Genomic DNA, 25,261 nt, shown 5'->3' on the forward strand with positions numbered 1-25,261 from the left:
ATATATATATATCCAGTTATGAGAATCCTCATCAAGAGTAATTTAATTACCAAATATGAGTCCATTATTTTCCCCGGCCACAAACCGCTAATAAACAGAAGCCACACACCTATGGCACAAATACCTCCGTTTGATGTAAATGTTTAATATTATATTGTTATGTATTCATGTTTTTTATGCGTGTAGTAGTAGTGTGCATTACATACATATAGACATATATGTTGTACTTTGTAGTACCGTATTATTAATACAATCGAGTTAATTATAGCCTGGTGTAATTATTGTTGGATGGAATTTAGAATTGGATTGCCTTGTATTCGAATTTAGATGTAAATGAGCTCACATAAAATGCATTGGCCGCTGCTGCCTCCCCTGGTGCAGAGGCAGACCATTATAAAAACTATCGACTTATCTGACCTTCATACCAGAGTCCATCCTGAAATGTGCTGGTCTATGACGTCACATGTCAAGCATAGAAGCTGCTCGAGTACACACATAAATAACTTAGTGGCTTCTGTCACTTAATCTTCATATACACAGGATTCTCTGACATCATATATCATGTTCACACTTCTCGGACGTCTTATAACATATTCACAACTTCTCGGACGTCATATAACATGTTTATAACTTCTCTGGGGTCATCGCGTCAACTTCTCAACCATTGTGACCCCTATAACACACCTCTCCTACTCCTGCATTGATAATAAGACTGCATTAAGAAACTAGATCTACCTGTAGTACCTTAATTAGCACCTGTGTTTTTGTTACGCCTTCAGGTTTAAGCGTTAGTTGATATATAATAGAGAATGTTGACTATATTTCCGTCCCGGTGGGTTTAACATAATTGTATTTGTATCAGTAGAACCTATTGGAATATTTTTGTCTTTTATTAAATGTGATGTTTATAGGAATTAGAATTTTAGGTAATAATTGGGAATTTGTATGTCTTTGTATAAGGTAAATTTAAGACTTTTCTAAGGGCTTTGATATTAAGTAAGATTAAGACTTATACACAATTTAAAATATAGTAATGATTATATAAACTTAAGAGATATATTAAAGTCATATGTATTCTTCAATTAGACTTCCATTGCCTGTATCCATCTTCCTCTAGTATTTACTTCATCTGAGGAGTATTTCCGTAAAGATTCTTGCTCTGTTGTATTCGAGGAACAAGTAGAAGGGGAAGATGCCAAGGGGATCAGCCAGGTCTGGAGAATCAGTGATTTTTGCCAAGTTAACGGGAGTTTTGTTTACAGTTTGAGATTACTTCTGAGAGCTGAGAGGAGTGGGTCGCCTTCTCTCTCTCTCTCTCTCTCTCTCTTTCTCTCTCTCTCTTTCTCTCTCTCTCTCTCTCTCTCTCTCTTTCCTACGACATAACATAGTTCTAACCTCCTCTCACTTTACCTGTGGATCTCATTACATTCTTCATGCCCTGTGGCCACTATTGACCTGTACTGACCTTTGACCTCTCCCTCTGCCAGACGTCGCCGGATAGTAACGTGACCACATCCATCGTCAAGTACAAAGCGGACATGATAGACAGTGGAAAGTACCTAACATGCCGCTCAGAGAATCAACTGATCCCGAATTCAGCCAAGGAAGACGGTATCAAACTCAACGTACTCTGTAAGTTATGTTTTCTCTGTTTTTATCAAGTTCTGAGTCCATCTACCTTTGTTTTATTGGGTTTTATTCCTCTCCTGTTTATTCATGTTTTGTGTTTGTCGCCGATGCTCTGGAAATTAGGCCTAGTCAGACATCTTTTTCTGTAGGTTGGTTCTCATTCTTTTCTTGTTTATTGGTTATCTTCATCTCATCCATTCGCTACTGCCTGCTGTCTTAATGGGTGTTGGTTCGATCCCAGGGCACTACCAGTCCCCCAGATGTAAATGAGTAACACATTTTACACATGGGAATACAAAAGCAGTCGAGGGCAATGCTGGTTACACTAACTCATACACTGAAAGCTTAATATACTGTAGCCTATACTGAAAGAGGGGAAGAACAGTGTGTTTCTTATTTGCCTCGTCCTTTTTCCAACATTGTCTGCTACCAACATATTTCTATCGTTTCTACTGTTAAAAACAAAAACATTTCGCATCTAGCATTAGCCAGGAACGACGTAAGCCTTAATAACATGTTTAGGGTCAATGGTAACACTGTAATAATATCTCTCTCTCTCTCTCTCTCTCTCTCTCGAACTATCATGCAAATAGAACACCCGGACAACATCACCAGGGAATATGCTAATGCTTCTTTAATTATGCATGGTCAATCCTGGGAGATGAACGAAGGAAGGAAGGGAGGGCGGGTGGGAAGGGAGGGGGGAGAATGGGGAAAGGAGAGTGAAGGGAGGAGGGTGGAGGGAGGGAAGGGGGAATAAAGATGGGACGGAGAGGGAGGGGCTGGAGAGAGAAGGGAGGAAGGGTGGGAAAGGTTAGGAAGATAGGAAGGGGGGGAAGGGAGAGGAGGATAGGTGAAAGGGGGGGATGTGAGGTGAGAGGGAGGGACAGGGAGAGTGGGAAGCAGTTATGCTTGTAGTTGGAAAACGTCTCCTAACGCTCTCCTTATGTCTAGCGTCCGTCACCACTAACCCTCTGGCAGCTGGTGGTGGTTACAGTCGGTATAAACCATGGTCCACCCGCTCTACTTCACCTCTACAACTTGGTGAAAATATTACTCTCTTTTGTGTGTTATCTAATGTTCACAGATAGTAATTGTCCTTGTTTTTAGTGACGTCAATATTTTACTCACGGGTGGTACCTGTGGTGAATCGGTACATAGGTACACACTTTGACGGTAAACTACGTCCCTTAGGTGGCCTGTTCAGGAATTTGTCAGGCATTCCCCAACAAGTGTAAAACTTAAAGTAAGATTGGCTGGTGAGCTGCACGTCAAGGCGCGTGCAGACCAAGTGAACGAACAAGAACGAGTTCGAAGGAGCACTAATGAATGGGCAGTCACTTTTTTTCTTTCAATGGTGCTTTTTCACGTTCGTTTGGTAGGTCTTGACTCGCCTTTGTTCGATGTCAACATCAGGAGCACAGACCAACAACTATTACCACGGTCAAGTCTGCCGAGCACTAACTAACTCACCCTTTGTAGTACCGACAACCAGGGGAACACATTCGTATGCGCTCTCTCACGTTCGAACGTGCTCGAACCTCCATCCACATATAGCGATCAAACCAAGGAATTCCATGAATGAAACACTCGCCTCTGCTTCTTCACTAGTTCTTATACATGATCATTCACCAGGTGTGGGCACGCCTTCACCAGGTGTGGGCACGCCTTAACACATTATACTGTACCAAGGTGGAAGGATGACGTCACGGTTCACTCTGGATGGCAAAATAAAATAAACATGAGGCGATACCCAAGATGTTTATTTCTAGTTTCTCAAAAATCACATCATTCTAGCACTGTAAACCTTACCAGGGGGTTATTCCTCATGGTAGTCACTATGTAGACGTGAGCAGATATAATAACTTCCTTCTTTGTTACTTTGTCAACCGCGCATTTGCCAATGTTGAGTATGAAAACAATGACAAGCAATTTTATCACACACACATCCACACACACAGAGTCTCACGAAATCAAGAAAACACGAGAACGCGATCGATTCCAAATTCTGGAGAGTAGAGCAAATAGGACACGTTAAATGCCAGAATTTCGCCTCCTTTCCCCCCTCCCTTTCCCTTCATTCCTCCCCTCCCCTCCTCTCCCTTACCTCCCTCCTTTACCTCCCACCTACCTCCCTTACCTCCCACCTACCTCCCTTACCTCCCACCTACCTCCCTTACCTCCCTCTATCCCTCCTTCCCTCTATCCCTCCTTCCCTCTATCCCTCCCTCCCTCCCTCTATCCCTCCTTCCTCTATCCCTCCTCCTCCATGTGGACCCAAAACCTGGATACATACACTCGCCTTTTTTGCCATTTGTTCAACTCGGCTTTAAAATTTAAGTTAATGGCGTTGCGAATTTACTCTCTTGAATTTCTTTTCCCTCTCGGTTCAGCGCCGTGAGGAAAATATCCATGCCTGTCTTGCGGGGAAACTTATTTTTGGGGAGAATTAGGTGGATTCAATTTGACGAATGCTGGTTGCTGCAATTTTTACCGTTTTCTGTGGAGGATTACCGCGTGGGGTGGGTGGGGGAATGGGGTGGGGGTGGGACGGAAAGAAGGGGAGGAAAGGTTGGGGTGGGACGGAGGGGAGGGGAGGAAGGGAGGGGGGAGGGGAACAAGAAGGTGTATAGTATTTTGATCTTTCAGGCCACAGGGATTTGTCAGGGGAGATTATAGTGTACGTGTGGGTGAATATTTGAATGTGTGTGTGCGTATGTGAGTCTGTGGGCGCGTGTGTTCCTATATGCATATGTTTTCAAGTGTTTGTGTTTGTATAAGTTTGTATGCGCGTGTGTGTGTAGAGGGGCGGCCATGTATGTAAACATTATAAAATCTACAACGAATGAGATAAGTACTAACCTTACCTAAGCTAACCTAATCCTAACTCAACGTAACCTAACCAAACCCAACCTTCCGGATGTTAGCTTGGCCCATAAAGACATGTGCCCACAGTGCCAAGTCATCCTGTGGCACCGGCCTGAATAAACAATACGATGGCTCAGTGTTGTGTGACACTGTTGGCCAAGGTTGTCGACGACCGTGTGAAGGAACCTGACATATCAATGGGAAATTTTCTGGATTCATATATTTGATATTTTTCTTGTCTCTTAACTCTTTCTTATCGAAGTTTTTACTGTTTATCCTTCATGCTCTGTGTGTGTGTGTGTGTGTGTGTGTGTGTGTGTGTGTGTGTGTGTGTGTGTGTGTGTGTGTGTGTGAGATATCATAAAAAAACACATGAATTACTGTTATGTTGGTGACCACAATGTAAAGAATCAAGGTGGTAAAGAGACCGACAGTGCGCTTGACCGCCTTCACTTCCCCAACTATAAACTTAGGCACCTACCTACAGCTGGGTGCAGTGGAGGCGCCCCGTGCTCGAACGAATGACGTCTAGGACAGGAGGCCAGTGATGTAGCTATTTGACCTGCCCAGCCCTCACTATAATTATCTTACTCGTCCAGTTTTCGACGATTTTCCCATTTTCCCCTATTTCACCCCTATTTTTCCCTATTTTTCATATATTCCACGTTGTGTTAGTGTTATCTTCACTACATACATCGGCTGATCATCTTTCCTCCTGATCGCTCAGAGCTTACACTCTTGTCTTGCATTTAAGCGAGTTGATTTGTAGTAGTTGAATGAGGGTGCGCCAAATCCGTAGACTTACTATTGATACACATAAAGGCAGTCACTGGCTTCACCACTTTTCAATAAGACCATTTTTCCTTTTGAGACTCTGGTATTCTTGTGTCGTAACTCATCTGGGCAGCATCTCCCTCCTCACCGCACCACGACACACACCCACACACCCCTCCTCACCGCACCACGACACACACACACCCCTCCTCACCCCACCACGACACACACACCCTCTCTCTCACACTGCTGTCACACCCTTATGTCATGTGTAAAAATGCTGGTAAATGGGTTTGTGGTTTATTTATTCCCGCACCATTTGTCACGGGGAAAATATCTATCTAACCGTGAGGAGTTTTAGTGTCTCCTGTATCAACTATCTAGGACTACGTTGGATTTGAACTTGTCGATGGTAAGCAGGAGGAGATGATTAGTTTACTGTGTGATATCAAGATGTTTGGGTAAATTCTCTCTCTCTCTCTCTCTCTCTCTCTCTCTCTGTTTATTTTATCCACTGTCTTCCCAGGTTCACTTATGACGCTTCTATTTGCCAGACACGTTTCTAAACTTTACTTTTAATTTCCTTCTTCGTAACATCTCTCACTTAACCTGCACACACACACACACACACACACACACACACACACACACACACACACACACACATCATGACTGGCAAAATCATAATGCAAAGTAATAAAACACACACACACACATATACACACACACACACATACACATACTCAGGTGCGTCGTCGATTGGCGCTGGGGAACAGGTAAATCATTTCAGTCAATTACTCAATGATTACTGATAATTGGTGGTAAGTGGTGGACTGGTGGTGCTAAATTCAGAGATCATCAGGATTATGAATCGATTTAGTGGCAAAGAGAGCGGTGTTACTTGGGGTGGTTGATCACTTCTATGGGATTAATGTTTAGTATTAGAACTCAATAACGACAGCGAGAAGGAGATAAATTAAAGGATTATACTCTGTTAGATATTTGATAGTTAATGAATAAATAAAAAAATACGAGAGAATATTCTAACGGAGGGTAGAGACGTCGCCAGTTTGTTCTGTAGTGAAAGAGTTGATTAAATAATAACTAAGCCTCGTGTAGTATGTATAAGGAACAGCTAGTGATAAATTATATACAATCAAAGGTTAATATTCTCCACATCTGATTCCTGGTGTAATGTGAGTTAGCTGGGAGGTTATTTCTAATGGTAAATTACATGTTGCTCAGTTATCTTAAAATACAACATAATTTAATTGGACATAAAGCATTATTTATATTCTGGAGACTCACTCAAACGGTATAGTTAATGTAAGAAATCCTGAGGAGCAAGACGACAAGTGAAGGTTTGGTGAGTTGATTTCACAGGTAACATATCAGGTTCGGACACACAGGTGTTTTTGTCTTCGGAATTACGGACAAGCGCCTCTTCGGGTTGACATAACTGAATTCACGTTCGGAATCACACACACACACACACGTACCTCTTATCGACACAGCTGAATTTACGTTTGTATCGACATGAATTATCCATATATGGTCAGAGTACCGCGGATTAGAGTTTGTGTCGACGTGAATTAGCTATGTGTCGATAGTACCAGGCCTCTGATGCTACCCCTCACACCCGTTCATTATGAGTATATACACTACATTCGCTACAACACTTTCCTCACTAAAACTACAGTCAATATTATCCTCCAGTATGTGAGATATTTTCCGAGTTGTCTTGGTTCAACGTTGCATTTTCCTGGTTCATTCACGTAACCCAAAGGACCATCGTAAACAGTGTTCGACCTCTCTCAGCAATCCATGAGTGTCATTATTTACCCTCGCTGCCCCATATACTCTGGTTACCCGACGCTAATTTGGCGAGGCAGCGCTGTAGTATAATCCAGGGTAGCTTGTTGACGGCGGCCGTAACTTGGGTCCTCCCTCCCAGTGGATCAAGACAACCCGGCCTCACATTGTCGCGTCCCTAAGCCAATATTTACGGCCAAATTAAATTACTGGGGTACACTCTCCCGTGATGGTCGCCTTTTCCAGATAATTTTGAAAGTTAGTACATCATATTAGTATTGATTCCTCGGTGATCTCTAAACGATAGATTATTAATAGTGTAAGTTCATGAGGTGTTGTACAGTCCCATTTACCTGCCATGCCAAAATGCATGAATCTCACCTGTCCATTTGTTAATTAGCCACGAAATTGGTAGATATCTAGCCTTAACCTTGACCTTTGACCGAGTTACCATTCTTACCTCATCGAGCCAAGGAAACGGAGAGCTAAAAAGAAATTCCAAGTTCGAGGACCTGTCTGGGTAACATCACAATGCTCTCAGTGCTAAAAACTGACTGGGAGGTGAAAAAATCAATCCTAAAGCAAAATTCAGATACTCTTGAATATTCTATTATGGACGTTAATCCACAAAAAAAATATTCAAAGAGTCATCTGAATACGTAATATCGTTCGACTCTTAATTTATTATGAAGGAGAGAAATTCTACGACAATTCCTCCTTCCTTGTGGTTGCTTTTCTTAAACATTTCTCACGAGTACACAGGAAAACCCATATTCTGACACGAGTTATGTTACAGGTTAACAAGATGCTGCCCTAGTTCTACCCCGCAAATAATTTTTACCCGCCGGTGTGAAATTCTGTTGAGACCCGCGAGAGGAATTCATTTTATATTGCTCACACACACACACACACACACACACACACACACACACACACACACTTACCTTTCTCTGGCCTGGTCGGGAACGTGGGATAAATAAAACCCAGGACTACACAATGTTGAATTTCTCCTCATAACACCGCGGTTGTGCAACACTGAATTATGAAGACAGGAACTTCCCCAGAGCAGAGAAGGCAACTTGTGATTTGTTCGCTCACAAGGTAAACACAACGCCAGCAGCCTCGTGTGGACCCAAGCAGGAAGTTTTATCTTAAAACATTATCAGTCAGCGAGAGTTTTATCCCTTCCTCCAAGTTCCTGCGACCTAGAACTGACCGTGTGACCTTTTCACCACTCTCGTTAATAATACAATTACTTTCATTTTACTAATTTCAACAGCACAAAGACAGATAGAGTTACAAAAATTACAGAATGAAACCAGCACACAAACACTGCTCGGGTCGCTGGTGTAATTATTATTTGTATGTTGCTTCATAATGTAGGCAGGAAGGAGTAAAAGCGGGATATATTAACATGTGTTATTTAGGTCATCCATTGAATGAACACGGTTATAATATACTGGCTGTGATGACTCCTCCTTCACTATATTTACGTTGATATTATTAATACATTTCTTCGTTACTATAAGCATTTTGATAATTGTAAATAGTTTTGTTAAGGGTTATAAAATATTCCTAAAAAAGAGGATATTTTTTAACGTTGACGATATTGTGTTGTTGGTTTAAATAATCTGGTAGAGAAATGTGAACCGTACCAGATATAGGTCATAGGAAACAGGTGTGAACATATCCTAGTGTACACCTGAGTTGTGTGTCAGTGGGCGCAATTCTGGTTTTTATTTTTTTTTCTTCACTTTTGTTTTCTCTTTTTTTATTGGAGGTAGTACTGGAAGTTCCATTTTCTGTGTTAATGATTAAAGTTTTAATTGTCTTGGTAATTTACTCTGTCTTAATAATTGACTTATGATTGTCTTTATGTCTCACGTTCTTGTCTGTCTTGATAATTGACTCTTGCTTGTCTTAATTGACGTTCTTGCTTGTTTTGATTATAGACTTTTGTTTGCCTTGATGAAGTTTGTCATAATTATGTATGTTCCACCTTTATCAATTATATACCATCATCAATTTTTATGCTCTTCTTCATCCATTTATTTTATACCTGTGTTGTTTGCCTCTAGTTATTCTACATCATCTCCTCTTGCTCCTCTTCCTGTTTCCTCTTGTAAACATAATAAATTTTGTTCTCTGGTTTTAATTCTCTTGTTATGCACAGCTTAATACATAATGAAGCTATGTGTTATGTATCACCGGGTAGACTACAGCTGTGAAGTCTTTTGTTGTTTTTTCTGGTTGTATCATCTTGGTTGTATCAATCAGGCTGTGCTATTCTTTGCTGTATTATCATTGTGGTTGTGTATGGGGGGTACTATATCTCCCCCCTGAGGTTGTATAAGAGGGGGGGGGAACCTCTATCACCCCTGAGCCTATATTAAGGGATCTCTAGCTCCCCCTTTTTTTTAATCAAGGCAATTATATCACCCCAGGCTGTACCGACCCCCCCCCCCCCGAGGCTCTGTATCTTTTCGCCTGTATTCGGCTTTTGTGGAGGGGGGAGGAGGTGAGGCACTGAAATGACTCTCTGCTGATACAAATTACTTTCTTACGAGACGGTAATGGCAATTTTCCGGTAATAGGTTGAGAAGTCTCCTCCCTACCGCGGCCTTCACCTATACAACACCGCCACGAGGGGGAGAAGGGGTGGAGAGAAGAGGGAAGGAGATGGGGGAGAGGTATGGTAAGGGAGGGAGATTTTGGGTGAGTGAGGGAAGAGGGAGAATGAAAAAGGTAAATGGGAAGAAGGGAGAAAGGGAGGGAATGAGGATGGAGAAATGGAAGCAGGGATAAAAGGGTGTCATAATGAGGGGAAAGGGAGAGATGAAGAGAGAGAGAGGGAGGCAGAGGAAGTATAAAAAAGAGAGGGAGGTGAGGGAAGAAAAACAGGTCAACAGGGAGATGAGACAAGGAAGGAAACATGTGAAGGTAAAAGGTGAAAAGGGAGAGAAAGAGGTTAGGGGAAAAGACAGGAAGGAAAATAGATGGTGTTAAAAGAAGAAGAAAAAAAGGTAGAGGAACGAGGTGGAGAGAGAGAGAGAGAGAGAGAGAGAGAGACACAGAGAGAGACAGAGACATAGACAAGAGAGATGAATAGAGACATACAGAAAAGAATAGAGAGAAGTATAGTGACAGAAAGAGAAAGATGAGTAAAGAGAGAGAGAGAGAGAGAGAAGAGAAAGAGTTAGTACCCTCCTCCTCATCTCCTACCCTACCTGTAACATTACCGCTATCCAGTATCAGAGTGGTAAATTCACTTCCCTCCAGGCATTCCCTCCGTTCCTCTCCTTCAGACCCTTCCTCCCTCCTCCACTTCATGTTCTCCCCCCTCGACACAGACTTTACCATGCTCTCTTCTTTGAATTTAAAAACTCGAATAAACTTTAACAAGTCAATTTAACTTGTTCATTGTTTCCCCTCGTTACTAGAAACGATTACGCAGGCGCGGCTGGGTGGGTGGGTGAGTGGTTGGGTGGGAGGATAGGTTGGTTGTTGCCCCCCCTCTCTTCCCTCTCCACTCCACCCCTCCTCCTCCCCAACCCACCCCTCCCCACCCCACCCTACCCCTCCTCCCCACCCCACCCCTCCTCCTCCCCCACCCCGTCTCACCCCTTCTCCCCTCCCTTCCACCCCTTCCCCTCTCATACCCGCTCCCTCTGATCTAACCCTTGCATATGCACCCCACTCTGCCTGATCCAACTGATGGGTTGCTGGTCACGAACGCATACTAACTTTCCAGTCACGTAGGAAGGGGGGTTGTTTTTGACTGAAAATCCGGATTACTTGTGGATAGATGCGATTTTGTGAGAAACTCTTTTTTTTTCGTGTTTTTTTCTAGATTTTTTCTTGTTTTCTTTTATGGGTTTGTATTTTTGTACTTTTTGTTGTGTTCGTTTTTTGGGGGGAGGAGGAGGAGGGGGAAGTTATAGAGATTGTTATTATTAATCTGGAAGTTTGTTGACACACACACACAGACACACACACACACACACACACACACACACACACACACACACACTTACTTTTGCCACGGAGTTAAAGGTGGAAGCTTGGCAAAACTATGCATTACACAAGAAGTCCACAGTACCAGTATGTTCTTTCCAGACATGGCAAAAAGTACAGCTATGTGTAGAAAATGATGGAGAACGCAATTGACTTGATAAACACGATCTTCAAGTGGATTTCATTCTATTTATAATTGCAAAGGAACAAACACCTAAGATAATATTTACCTATGATGTATAAATTTCTGTTCACTTAAGATTATGCAAATAATTATCTGATTATTCATTTTTTTTCATTGTTGGATTTGCGTCCTATGTTCGACGACTGTATTATTCAAATATTTAATTGAAATTCACAGAACTCTTTCATGTCGACCCACCTCCATAATCTCAGCTCTGTAGCGAGACGTGCTTTTACGATGAGAAAAAATAAAGAAATCCTTGAAGAGAAAAATATCTCCAACACAAACGACAATTCAGGCTAAGACTCAACCTTTGTTCTGATGTTTGTGGAAAACTCGTGATTATTATTATTATTATTATTATTATTATTATTATTATTATTATTATTATTATTATTATTATTATTATTGTTATTATTAGTATTATTATTACTATTATTACATTTAAGACACGTCATTCCAAACACACATTAAATACAACATCAAGAACTAACAGAACATAAGCCTCATCTTGGACGTCGTTACACCGCCTCGTCTTGTGTCCTGCCCCACTAGCGTGTAGGTGGGAGCGTCCCTCACAAGTCACCCTTTCTCCTCCCCTGCCCACGCCTTAATGCACCTCGTAAAACTATCGTGTTTACCTTCACCACAAATCTCTTTTCACGCCTTTGCACACGTTTTCACATCCCACTGTTATATTACTGTCTTCTCTCTCCTGACTAACATACACTCGCTTCAGTTCTTCCCCGAATCGGCTTTATCTATTCACGACGGCTGTTGCTTGCGGCTCTTGTTGGTCTTTAATGTTGAACGCAAGTGCTTGAGACACTTTGTTGTGTGGCGTGTTTGGTGTCTTCTGTTCTGTAAGATGTGGTGTTGGTCGTGTCATCGTTTGTGTCGTTGTTCTGTAAGATGTGGTGTTGGTCGTGTCATCGTTTGTGTCGTTCTGTCTCCTCTTATCCCAAAAGAGATCTGTTAACAAATATGATCTTTTTGTTTATAGATAATTTCATGATAAAGAAAAGTCTATAAGAAGAAAGAATCAAATAATAAGTGAAGTGTAGTAAGAAAGTACAAAATTAAATTAAATTATTCCTTACATTAAGAACTCTTCAGACGGGAATAAAAAGAAATATGTTTATCAATGTTGGTTTAGTAACTTGAACAACAGAAACCATTGTTACGAGTAGAAGAACCATCGATCGGCTTTACTCAGAGAATATATGAACACTAACACAAATAACTTCAACCTGCTACCACACAGGTAACTTAACATAAGATCCATAAGACGGTAACATAAGCCTCCTTCAACCCCCAAGAAAATCCAAAGTCGTTTCTGAGTTGTGGGAGTTCACCTCACGGACGTTCCTGAAGGCTAGACAAAAGTAAACTTGAAATACACAAGAGCATTTTTGAAACTTTGAAACCTCTTTATAAGCACCATAGAAGCTGTTCGCCTTGCTTGGTCCTTGTTAGTCCCAGACCAACAAGGAGCCACCACCGTGGAGGAGGGGACCGCCACACCATATTTTACTGCCGAAGGAGTAAACAGTGGCAGGAGGTAGAGAGCCTCTCATAGTCCGGATTAATGTCATTCTGTATTAACAACATGAGAGGGAGACTACCCCTTGACACGTGTTACCTCAAGTTGTTACGGTGGCTATTGTGCTAAACTGGAGGTGAGGGTGAAGGTGAGGGTACTAAGGAGATTGATCGTAATGCTGGGTATTGATTCGTCACATAGTGTTGTGATGTTGTCCAGGTGATGGTGTGTTTGTGACGAAGATGATATTGTGACTTGTAATTTTGGTGGTTACGCTTGGTAATTGTGCTGTAACGCTGATCATACCCAGGACTCATTATGGTGTGTACTGTGTAACGTTAATGGTACTGTAACGTGTAGCTTGGGATAGTTAGATAGTTACGGTAGGTGATGTGTAACGAGGATAATTCTGTGACCTGTCGCCTCGGATTATTGTGTTGTGTTATTTTACTGTGAGGAAGATAACACTGATGATAACTGGCCTCATAACTTTGGGGATGTTACTATGATAACTTTGACCTAAGTTGTTACCCTTATAAACTCCACTGTTTTGTTTCTCCGTTTATAACTTTAACCATGTGGCTTACTACTTACAATAAGAAAGTCACTTTATCCCAAACACTTTGTCTTTCCGCGAAGTTTTATAGGATTTAGGACGTTCGTTTTTTATCTAAGGTAGTAAGATGTTGATCGACAGCTGTTTATAGGTCATCTCTATACACACACATTGATAAATATTATGAAAATTATTAATTGCTTTTAAATTTTAATATCGTCCAGGTGACATCAACACGGTCGACAGCAGCATCGGGGGGAGGGGGGGGGGGTGCTCTGGGCTAACAAGGTTAATAAAGATGTTTTTGCTTCATTAAATCCGTACCCGAACATATCACTCCTCAGTAGGGAATAATTATGAAACCTTCTCCTGCTGAAACTTGGTTGTCTTCCAGAATTAAGTTTGTTTAAAGGTTCATATTTCAGTGTTTTCGTCATTTAACTCGCGTAACATTATTTTTTTCAATTAGCGGAGTTAAATTGTAATGATCCAAATATAACAAAAAATTTAGAGTCGTAGTTAATCTTGGGGAAGAGTTTCATCATCATTGTCTTCTCAGGTAACACCATAACACCTGAGAGGAACTATATCAAATGAACTGGGTTATGTTTATCAAGATATCTACTCAAAACGATATTATTAATACAGTAATTTGGATTTCATTACCAACTCCACGAAATAGACAAAGAAAGATATAAAGGTCTTGTAAATTACTTGAAAGCTTAGCCAGAAGTTGATGAATATATAGAATTTAAAGATTTTCACGACTTTTAACATGGAAACTTGGATACCGTTTGTTTTAGTCATGACACCTTGTTTGAAAAGATATACATATACGCGTTTACTAATATTAGTCTGCATATATATACCTTTAAAACACACCAACAAGAAACAAAGTATATCCTCAAGCTTCCTTAGTCTCGTTTTATGGATTATGCTTATCATCAAGCTCGTTCGAAGCTTTTTAGGGGAGAGAATAATGTACTTGCCAGATACCTCGGGAAAATCCATCCATCCTTTTACAAATTGTCGCTTTCAGAAGGAGGCTAAGCTGAGAACACAATGACGACGTGATTGATTTCCAAAGTAACCTGTGATTACTTTTGGAGAATGGTGTAAAATAGTGTTCTGATGTCTTGATAATAATTCTTAGTCGTTTTAAAAGCTAGAGGCTATGGTTCTTGTTATGGAGATGCTAATTTATTGTAGTGTATGGTTGATTATGGTTGATAGTTGTGGTAGTGTCTCATGTGGTAAGGAAATAGAGTGTAAGAAAGAGATAGAGACGACAAGTAATGAAAAAAGTGAAAAACCTAAATCAATCTAACAAACATGACTAATCTTCCTCCTTCCTTATCTTCCTCCTGATACAGACAAGCCAGTGGTGACGCTACAGATGGGCAGCAGTCTCAACCCAGACAACATCAAAGAGGGGGACGACGTATACTTTGAGTGTCACATCAATGCTAACCCCACCGTCAGCCGGGTCTTCTGGTACCACAATGTGAGTCTCAGCAAGCTCTTGATTCACTGTATATACAATCCAATAGAGTATCTTAATTTTGTGTAAGATAATGACACAATGAATGGAAGTGTTTTTTTTTTTTTTTATTAATTCTTCCTTTCTAATAAGAGTCGTAGTTATTTTGAAAGTAATTAGACCCATCCGTAAAGATAATTTTTTGGGGTTGTATGTACAGGCTTTAGTATTTTCACGCAACATATGTATAGTCAGTGTATGTTTATGTATATTCACCAATGACTGTATGTATGAATAATCACTTATTTGGGGGGAATTAATTGGTATACATTTATCTATTTTTTTTTTAAATTCCTAATTGGCTTCAGTCTTAATAAACTTTAATTCTAGGCTTAAATTGGAATAGGTTATCAATTTTAATGGGTCACGGTTTCAATAGGCCCCAGTTATAATAGGCCCCAGTTATAATAGGTTCTAGTTTTAAGAGGCCCCGGTTTTAATAGCCCTCGGTTTTAATAGGCCCCAGTTTTAATAGGCCCCGGTTTTAATAGGCCCCGGTTTTAATAGGCCCCGGTTTTAATAGGCCCCAGTTTTACGAGGCCCTAATTACAATAGACCTTAATTACAATAGACCTTAATTATAATAGACCTTAATTATAATAGACCTCCGTCCTAATGAGCCTCTGTTTCAACCTCCCTCCTCGGATTTGGGCTAATTAAGGGAAGGGATCATTGGGATAAAACAACAGAGACTGGGAAGTAAACAAAGAATGATAGAAGAAAACAAGTTAGGTAGAGAAACGGGTAAAAGAGAGAGAGAGAGAGAGAGAGAGAGAGAGAGAGAGAGAGAGGATACAGTGAACGAAGCGTAAATATAATGATGTGCTTCAGGTAAAATATTTTCCTATTATTCCCCACGATTTCAGTTTATTCTCTCTCACTGGTAGAGTTCTCGTGTGTCTCTTGTGTATTCTCTCGCTCTCTGGAGAAAGCAGTCGACTCTTAAATCGCACACTTTCACTCCTTCAAGTTGCCCTAATCTTAAGATGATCGCTGTGTAAGGTGAGAGTAATGTGGTCGTTGGAGTAAGGTGGTCGCTCGAGTAAGGCGGACATGTTGAACAGTGAACGTAATCTCATAATCAAAGACAGTCATGCGTGTGTATATAGTAACCATTCTAACATCTATGTTCACCTTGGCCAGACAAACACTATATATGGTGGAGCTCCAACACGCCTCTGTCTAACGAGAAAACTTTCCTTGTTACTGATGGTCATGTGTGAGGTCTGACTAATTGATATGTGGTAGTCTATGTCAGCCCCCAGTAAAACGTGCCGTCATCCAGTCGTGTTTATTTTTTTCGTTATTGTGTGTTTGTTATTTTGTTTACACGTGAGAAGAGGTTCTTGAAGGTTAACAACAAGTCAAATCTTCAGTCGATAGTTTTCTTGACTCACAGAAAGTTGCAGAGCTTGGAACTTCATGAGGTCCCCAGAGGCATTGCTAGCACCTATGGGAGTGGTGGTGAGAGCAGGGGGGGAAACAAGGAGGAATGATCTTTACTTTGGCGTTACTCCACACACGAGAGAGGAAAGGTCAAGTGTGGAGGAGTGTATAGAGCAGGAGTCTGGCCTCACACCGCAAGCACAAGGACCAGAGGAGGTGGATAAGGGGTTAGAGAGATGAAGTACGCGGTATTATGAGCTCAGGCCACAGTGAAAGGGACCAGGGAGGAATGATGAAGAGTGGCGGAGTCTAGATTCAAACCACAGACGAAGGTGAAGGGAGAGGGGGGAAGAGAAGGTGATGAAGGGTAGGGGGAGGACAGGGAAGAGGGGGAGGACAGGGAGGAAAGGTGGAGTGTGGCAGAGCAGTGGACAGAAATGTGGGCTTATACCTGGGCGAGGGACAATAAAGGATAACAGGAAATAGACAACTAAAGGGAGGAGGAAGATTGACATGAGGAAGGAAGAGAGATAGAGAGATTGTGTAGTAAAGTAGTGGTAGGAGAGTAAGAGTAGAGTAGAAAATAGAGAGAATTGAGGAAAGGAAAGCTATGAAAAAAAGATAGAAGAGTTAGAGACAGATTGAAATAAGAGTAATAATAAAGACGAAGAAAAGTAAAGGCTAAACTAAAGAGTGAAAGAAAGTGGAGAAAGGTAAAAAAAATCTTAACAAACAAAAGAAAAATAAAGTAAGGAACAAGGGAAAGAAATTTTACGAAGATTTAAGTAAGAAAATAAGATAAAGAAGAGGACAAGGAGAAATAAAGTATAAAAAAAGGGCGATCAGAGGAAGTAAGGAACGCCATTAGGGTGACAGTTGATGGGAGCCACGAAGTATGTCACTCGGTATTAACGGGACTGAGGTCGGAAGGTGGGTTACTTCCTTTATTATTCAGGTAGGCCGAGGAACTGTGAGGGTGGGAGAGAAGAGTATGAGGAAAGAGAGTGAGGAGAAGAATGAGGGAAGAGGAGGGAAAGGGCAAGAGAGTGGGGAAAGAGAGGGTGGTAGGAGAAAGTGTGATGTGAGAGGGTAAGGGTGGAGAGAGTGAAGGAAGAGGGTGAGAAAAGAGAGTTTGAGAGAGAGGGACAGAGAGAGCTTGTGGCCTCTGTGCGGGAGAGAGGAGGTAAGAGTTTCTTCCCTCTCCTTTCTTCCTCTTTTCTCTTCCTTCTCCTATCTCCTCCTCTTTTCTTTTCCTTCCCTTCCTCTTTCTCCTCTTGCTTTCTTCTTTCTTTCTCATACACTGTTGTCTCTTTACATATTCTCATCCGATTTTTTTCATTTCTTCTGGTACAGTTCGTTCCAAGTTGCTGTTGTGTTTCTGTTTAGCGGACTTTCCTTCACTTCTTCTTTATCTTCTTCTCTGTCTTCTTCTTCTCTCTATCTTCTTCGTCTTCTTCAGTCAATTAAGTCATTCACTCAACCATAATTAAACACCAATCAATCAATAATTAAATCAAGTAATCAATCAATTAGCCAAAATAATCAATCACCCAAATCAATCAATCAACCCAAATCAATCAATCAATTAGCCCAAAAAAATAAAAATCTACAAATCAGTCTCATCACCATCCTAACCTGTGTCTCACCACCTTCAGGGCGTCACCGTGGAACATCGTGTACCCCGGGGCATCATCCTTCAGAACCAGACGCTGGTCCTTCAGAAGATCAACAGGGACTCGGCGGGCCTCTACACCTGCGCCGCCATTAACACTGAAGGCAATGGCGAGAGTCAACCCGTCAACCTCAGAGTCATGTGTGAGTTACTGTCAGTTCTCAAGAGTTTTATGTGTTTTTTTTTATTACCGTCATTCTGTCAGTTTCAGTGTCATTATGTGTGTTGGGACTGTCCACTTCAGGTTTGTGTGAGTTGGCACTGTCTATCTCAGTCATGTGTGAGTTGACACTGTCTACTTCACTCATGAGTAAGCTGGCACTGGCACCCGTGTTGATTACAGCCAATATACCAAAAGCGTTTATCTTCTGGTCTATTATTAGTGTGTAATGTAACTACCGTGTTGAGAGCTACGAGAACGTGGAGTACCTACAGACAGACAGACAGACACGTGTACATATTGAGACATTTATTAGCAGGGTCACGCAACACACACACACACACACACACACACACACACAATAATAAAACACCTCAGTTATCCCCAAGAAAAAATTACACAAGGAAACTCGCTGTGTTTTGCCTTAAGATGCATTAAATTTGCTCACACTTTTCTTGCGGTTGTTTACGAGTTCGTTACGGCTGTTTTGCTCCGGGTATCAGAAGTTGTGTACAAGTTAACCAAAACATCTGCGTCGTCTTGAATTTACTTACTGTGTTATTGGTCAGTTGTAACTTATAGAATAAGTATGTATCGTTATATTTCAATGCTGCTCTCTAGTGTAAGAAACAAAGAATTATTGAAGTGTTCTTAGTAATTCTGACTGTCAAATTAATTCGAACTTAAGATTTTGCGAATGGTGTGTAAAGACCCCCTCCTCCTCCACCTAACTCTAGTTTGTGCATTACAAATGTCATTACTCTCCTCATACACCCACTCTCCCATTCATTCTCTGCTCACCCGTCCATCCAACTGTCCACATTACATTAAAAACTTCACCATTACTGTCGAAAATTCTTTTTCGTAATTCCTGCCCCAGTGGGTTTTTGGTCCGCGTACTCACTTCGTATTCATCCTGCCAGCCATTCTTAAGTTATTGATCTACGTTTCCAATGGCACACAATAGCAAAGATTTCACCAATTCTTTAAGCAAACTTTTCCATTCTTCTGGAGGCCCGAACAATCTGCCTGCCCCGCGCGACTCTCTCTCTCTCTCTCTCACACACACACACACACACACACACACACACACACACACACACTATGATATCTCAGCTTCCATTCTCCCGACTTTGACGAAGGTATTGCCGAAGTGGTTAAACTCTTGTAATCTCCCCGTCGTCACTCCTCCCAGTTATTCCTGACACTTTAAGGAGACCTTCTTTATGTGTCAAACCTACGGTATAACTTCATCCACCGTCAGGTTTCACGTAAATTCTATAACATCAAAATTCCCCTTCCCCTTCCTCTTTGTATATAAATAAAAATAATTCTTCTGGGGTATAATTTTCATCGATTATTTTTATATGGTCGACTGCCAGGATCACTTGTGGGTCAGTGTGTGAGTGTCTGCCAGGGTGTGACATTATTTTATGTTCCAGTTTGCATTTATGTTTCTGTTTAGTTCTCCGGCTAGTCATTTGTGTCCACTATATCTTGTTTATTTGCTTTTTGTATTTTTCAACGTAAATATAAAATGTTTTATTATTCTCTAGGTCCCTGCTGGCTACATAACAATAAAAATTCTCGTGTTACATCACTTTCTGGTTTTCAAATGTGTTTTTTTATTTTCATTATTTTTTTCGAGGAGGGGGATAGTTTCCGGGTTTCAAAAGCATCACAATTTTAACTCCAAATCATATTTCATTTTAGCAGCAGACACGTTGAGTCTGGAACTGGCAATGTCAGAAAGTTGTCCACAAACAATATTGTCGCCAAACAAACTTGCAAATAAAGTTATGAACGAACTCGAAGATAAAAAAAAAATAAGTTGCAAAAGGAAACATTTTTTTGAATCAGTAAACACAACTATTATCGTTATTTCAAGTTGCTCCATACATCTCCTCGTGTCTGTCATCATTGTGTGAACTATGACACCAGGTGACATTATGCCACAACCTGACAACCCTGTATGTGAAGCCGCAACACAACATTAGTATTCAGTTCTTCTACAAAATATTTCGATGTTGTTAGGTCATATTCACACAGTAGTGTTCTGTGAAATGGTGGGAAAAAAAACACGAAACAATGAAAACGTGGAAACTGAGTAAATGTTGTTAAATATTAATTGTAAATTATTGCAATCATCCATTATTGATTTTTATTTAATAGACGGCAGTAGTCGACTTTTTTCTAATACTAAAAAACACCAATAAACACAGATGTTTTTTATAATAAACATTGTAAAGATTTAATTATCGTAATATTTGTTTGCTTTTTTCAAGTGTATGAACGAATGGTGGTAGTTGTTGAAGCTCGTAACACATCATCTTGTTCTTTTCTGAAGTTGATTTGAACATTATGAACATTATGAACATTATGAACATTATGAACAGAAAGTTTAAGTTTATCCTCGACCAAACTAATAAACCGTCCTTGACTCCCCCTCGTAATCCAGAATGAGGAATAAGATCAAATGATTTCCAGATAATACCAATAAATACTTCGCTTTTTTTTCTAACTCCATTCTTTAATTAACAGCATTTTTTAAACCACCCTGCGCTCCTCACCTGCCCTCCTCACCTGCGCTCCTCACCTGTCCTCCTCACCTGCCCTGGATACCTGCGCTCCTCACCTGTCCTCCTCACCTGCCCTGGATATCGTAAAGAAATTAAATAAAGACTTGACAACACAGCATCTGGAATTTAAGAACAAATAAGTGAAATTATTTCTGTTTCACCACCAGTAAATAACAATATTTTTTACACAATAAGTATTTCACTATTAAACTTACAAAGACATATAATAACCACAAATTTAAGTTATGATCAATATTATTAAAAATTACATGTTATTAGATACAAACTGACAGGCATCTTAAATCAATAACTCCCTGACGACGAGACTACTGAAGGAGGGAGTTGAATAATGAAGCGATGAACTAGTTAAAGGCACCAGGGGAAGTTGTACCGTACCTTAGTAAAACAGAATTCGTGAGAGCATGTGCAGGTAGACAGCTTAGAAGGTGAATTACGTTCCTCTTATCAATATTACATTACCTAAAGCTGTCGTGATGGTACATTTGCTGAGGAAATTCCCTGGAGAGTTTTCTCAACATGTGGTGCCATCTACTCGAGGGTCGTGTAGTTATGGATGATTAGGGATAAAACATGGTTGTTCTTTGCATTATATACTGATTATATATATATTGTTCTATTGGTATAATATATAACAACAAACAGGTGTATATCGACTATAAACCAATCGCATATATGATTCCATTAAGTATATTCCAGATGCTGTCATGTGCCCAGAGAATTTTGTACGCAACTGTACTACAAAATTCGTTTGTTTTCGTTTTTTTTTTTTTTTAATTCTTGACGATTATTTTATTTTTTCGCAGCTTTAAAGCACACTTTAACACGACGTGAGAAACATACGTTGGTCTTCTCTCTCTCTCTCTCTCTCTCTCTCTCTCTCTCTCTCTCTCTCTCTCTCACAGCACTGTATTACTGTCATATTACTCAAACATTATTTAGCATCTGACTGCTTCTAGAGGCACTGTCACACGCGTGAACGGCAGTAGTCGTGACGGACGTAGTGGGCGTAGAGCTTATTACGCGTGAGGAGCTTGTTAGACGTGGTGGGCGTGAAGAGCTCGTTGACGTGGTAGGCGTGAAGAGCTTGTTAGACGTGGTAGGCGTGAAGAGCTTGTTAGTCGTAATGGGCGTGAAGAGCTTGTTAGGCGTGGGCGAAGAGCTTGTTAGGTGCGTGAAGAGCTTGTTAGACGTGATGGGCGTGAAGAGCTTGTTAGACGTGTGGGCGTGAAGAGCTTGTTAGGCGTGATGGGCGTGAAGAGCTTGTTAGACGTGATGGGCGTGAAGAGCTTGTTAGACGTGATGGGCGTGAAGAGCTTGTTAGGCGCATTAGGGAAGTATAAACACTCTTTCATGGTGGCTGGGTACCGGCTGGAACTACCTTGGATAATTAAGACATTCAATAATTACTGCTGTTGAATAAGTCTACAAGAACACTGACGAAGAAAAATAATAATGTCAACAGCCGCTAGAAATACCTTTGAAATGCCAGACAAGCAGAGTTACTGGTAGGTTATTCTTGTGCTGTGAGATTAACGAGGCAGAGACAGGGTGTGGGTGACGTGCAGCAGTGTAAAGGATATATAAAATAAATAATGATAATAACATGATGGTATTGAAGCCCCCCTTACATATAGAATAACAATTTTGATATTTGCTCATGATTTTGAGGGTAAGGTAGAGTACTGTGGGACAGGGTTTGATTGTCAGATTATGAGTTCAGTTACAATAATCTGTGTTAATGTCGCTCACTTAAGATACATGTGTTTAGGATTACCGAGATTACGTGACTGGCTGCATGGGTCTGGGTCTAGGCACTGAGATTTAGTCGAGTTTGCTTATGATACAGACAAAGAGGTGAAAGTCTCTGCCGCGTTCTGAGCATTGTTCGACATTGTACACGTGATTTTTTGTTTTTTATAAAAATGCTAAGGCATTTTTGTGTGTTGTTTTACACTCTTGGTCTTATTTTTAGACGTTGTAAAATACTGATGACGGTGACACATAGTAACTGTACCGTATTGTACCGACAGACAAGCCGTACTGCCGGCGACACAGCAAGACGATCTACGGGACGGCGCTGCACGAGCCTGCCAGCGTGACGTGCGAGGTGGAGGCCAGCCCGGGACCTGTCACCTTCAGGTGGACCTTCAACAACACCTCCGAGCACCTGCCCATCCCGGCCTCCGCCGTCACCTCCCAGGTGAGTCACCCCAGCCCTCGGGCAAGTCACCTAAGCCTTCAGGTGAGTCGCTCTAGGCGAGGTGTGTGCCTCGTGAGTCAGTGGCCTTTCAGTCACACAAGATATCAACTTTAAGACACCGTCTCCTCCACACACACGTGCGTCTGTAAATATTATGCTAAGTGTCACATTTTTACAATGTTCCTTCAGTCTCAAACGCATTTTTTTTCCTGCATGTTATAACGCCTCCCGTGTTGTATACTGTACTTAATACCCGCGTTTTGTTCTTCGTGCTCCGTGACGGAAACTGCCAGGTGCAGTGTTCTGTCCTCCAGTACGACCAGCCCAGCACACTGTATACTAAACCTTTGGTGCGCAAGGAGTGGGTTGAGATGAGGAGGAGAATATGTGGATCCTTTTTTTTTTGCATTAAAGACCATAACATAGAAGTTTCCGGGGAAGAGAAAAATATTTGGTCATATATGAATGTAGATATATAACACAATAGATGGAAAAGTATATGGAGAAATATTGAAATGTATTGTTTAAGGAGAAAGAAAAGTAGGAGGTGAAAGTAGTTAAGATGTGAAAGTAGCTATGGAGAGAATTATAAGTCCCGTATCTATAATACTGGATACAAATGGGAAGTAAGTGATGGTACCTTTCCCTCATGTCACTGTACTAATTGGTGATTAAGACGCAAAAGTACGAAATATTGATGAAAAGTGTACACAGAGAAATTGGATAGTTAATAAGAACAAAAATAAAAGGATGGAATTAAGTAATGAAGGGAGATAGGGGAGAGAAGGAGAAATAAATATCAGGTTGAAAGGAAAGAGAATAGAGGAGGAAGAAGACTGTTTCGAATATCTTAATGTGTAGATAAATGGAACGATGGAGGAGGAATTGAACCAAAGGCTAGCAGGAGTAAAGAAAGTAATAGGGGAACTGGGAAGTGTAAGGAGAGAGAGAGAGAGAGAGAGGGCGAGAGAGAGAGAGACGTATAAAAGGAGTCAGAGATGAGAGATGAACAGAGGGGGATACCGAGTCATTGTTATCATACAGGTGTGAAAAATTAACTCGGGATGTAAGATGAAGGAAGGAATTAGAATCGACTAAAATGGGTTATATAGGATTCGGTAGTCCATGATAGGAGGGTGAGGTAGGACCATTGAAGGAGGTGGGAGGATATAATGTAGGATGCGTTAGATGTGAAGTTGGTAGACATCCTGGAAGCATCATTATACGTATAGGAGTGAAGGATAATGCGTTGAGGGGATTTTCATTGAAGGATAAGCCTTACTATATAGGGATGTGCCATTGGGGAAAACACGTTTCTTATAACAGCAAGAATAACTGGACGACAGGTAAGAAATTGGTTGGGAGTGAGGTAGGAGCAGTCTTCTGGTGGCGTCAACACTTCAACAGCAGGTGACGCACGAGTGTCAATATGTCACAGCTAGGTGAACCTTCTCTTCCACACACACGAGTTAGACTGTTTGTGGTATAATAACAAGAATAAACAGAGACATAGAGAGGAAAACATAGATGTACAGGGAGAGTGTAAGAAAAATATTAGGGGAAAATAAATCGTGAAGAAAAGGAGATAGAGAAATGAGTAAAAAAAATGGATAAAGGGTGAAAGAGAAAAGGTTACATGGAAGAGGGAGTGAGAGAGACTAGAAGAGAGAGAGAAAACAATTCAATCACAATTTATCCCCCAATGAGTATTATAAACATTACAGTATACAGTCTTGGATCTTCAACCTTGATTACTAGAAATGTCTTATTTTAAAATACGATGGAGGTGTAAAGGGTGACGTGTGGGAGGGTATAAAGGAGAGAGAGAGAGAGATTATGATAAAAGCAGGAGAGAGAGAGAGGATGAGGAAGAGTATATGTGGAGTGTTTGGGCAGTAACTGGGGTACATACGTGAGAATGAAACTCAAAGAGAAGGTCCCGGGACAAGATTAAAATTTTGAAAGGTAGAAGAAGACTGATTAAATAGTGATATATATATATATATATATATATATATATATATATATATATATATATATATATATATATATATATATATATATATATATATATATATATATATATATATATATATATATATATATATATATATATATATATAGTGTTCTCTGTCTCATTAACCGAACAGAAACTCACAGGTAATTCAAGAAGGCTTTTTGGACTGTATAACACCTGGTTACTTTATAAATCAGTTAAGAATATATCAAAACTTGAGAAGGTTAGAGAGAGAGGGAGGAGGGAAAGAAGGAGGGAGAAAGAGAGAGAAGACAGAGAGAGAGGGAGGAGGAGAAAGTGAAAAAG

At 40.7% G+C, this 25,261-nt stretch overlaps 1 protein-coding gene across 1 annotated transcript in view; it reads left to right on the forward strand.

The window, feature by feature from the left end:
- Nucleotides 1–25,261, forward strand: part of LOC121863189 (nephrin-like) — a 188,678-nt gene that overhangs the window by 124,176 nt on the left and 39,241 nt on the right. The window contains exons 6-9 of the mRNA XM_042361669.1: nucleotides 1,488–1,632; nucleotides 14,754–14,884; nucleotides 17,962–18,121; nucleotides 22,769–22,938. Of these exons, the coding sequence (XP_042217603.1) occupies nucleotides 1,488–1,632; nucleotides 14,754–14,884; nucleotides 17,962–18,121; nucleotides 22,769–22,938 (606 nt within the window). The remainder of the gene's footprint in view (nucleotides 1–1,487; nucleotides 1,633–14,753; nucleotides 14,885–17,961; nucleotides 18,122–22,768; nucleotides 22,939–25,261) is intronic.

Source organism: Homarus americanus, unplaced genomic scaffold (genome assembly GCF_018991925.1).
Source record: "Homarus americanus isolate GMGI-L3 unplaced genomic scaffold, GMGI_Hamer_2.0 scaffold34507, whole genome shotgun sequence".
Taxonomy (NCBI): Eukaryota; Metazoa; Arthropoda; class Malacostraca; order Decapoda; family Nephropidae; genus Homarus; species Homarus americanus.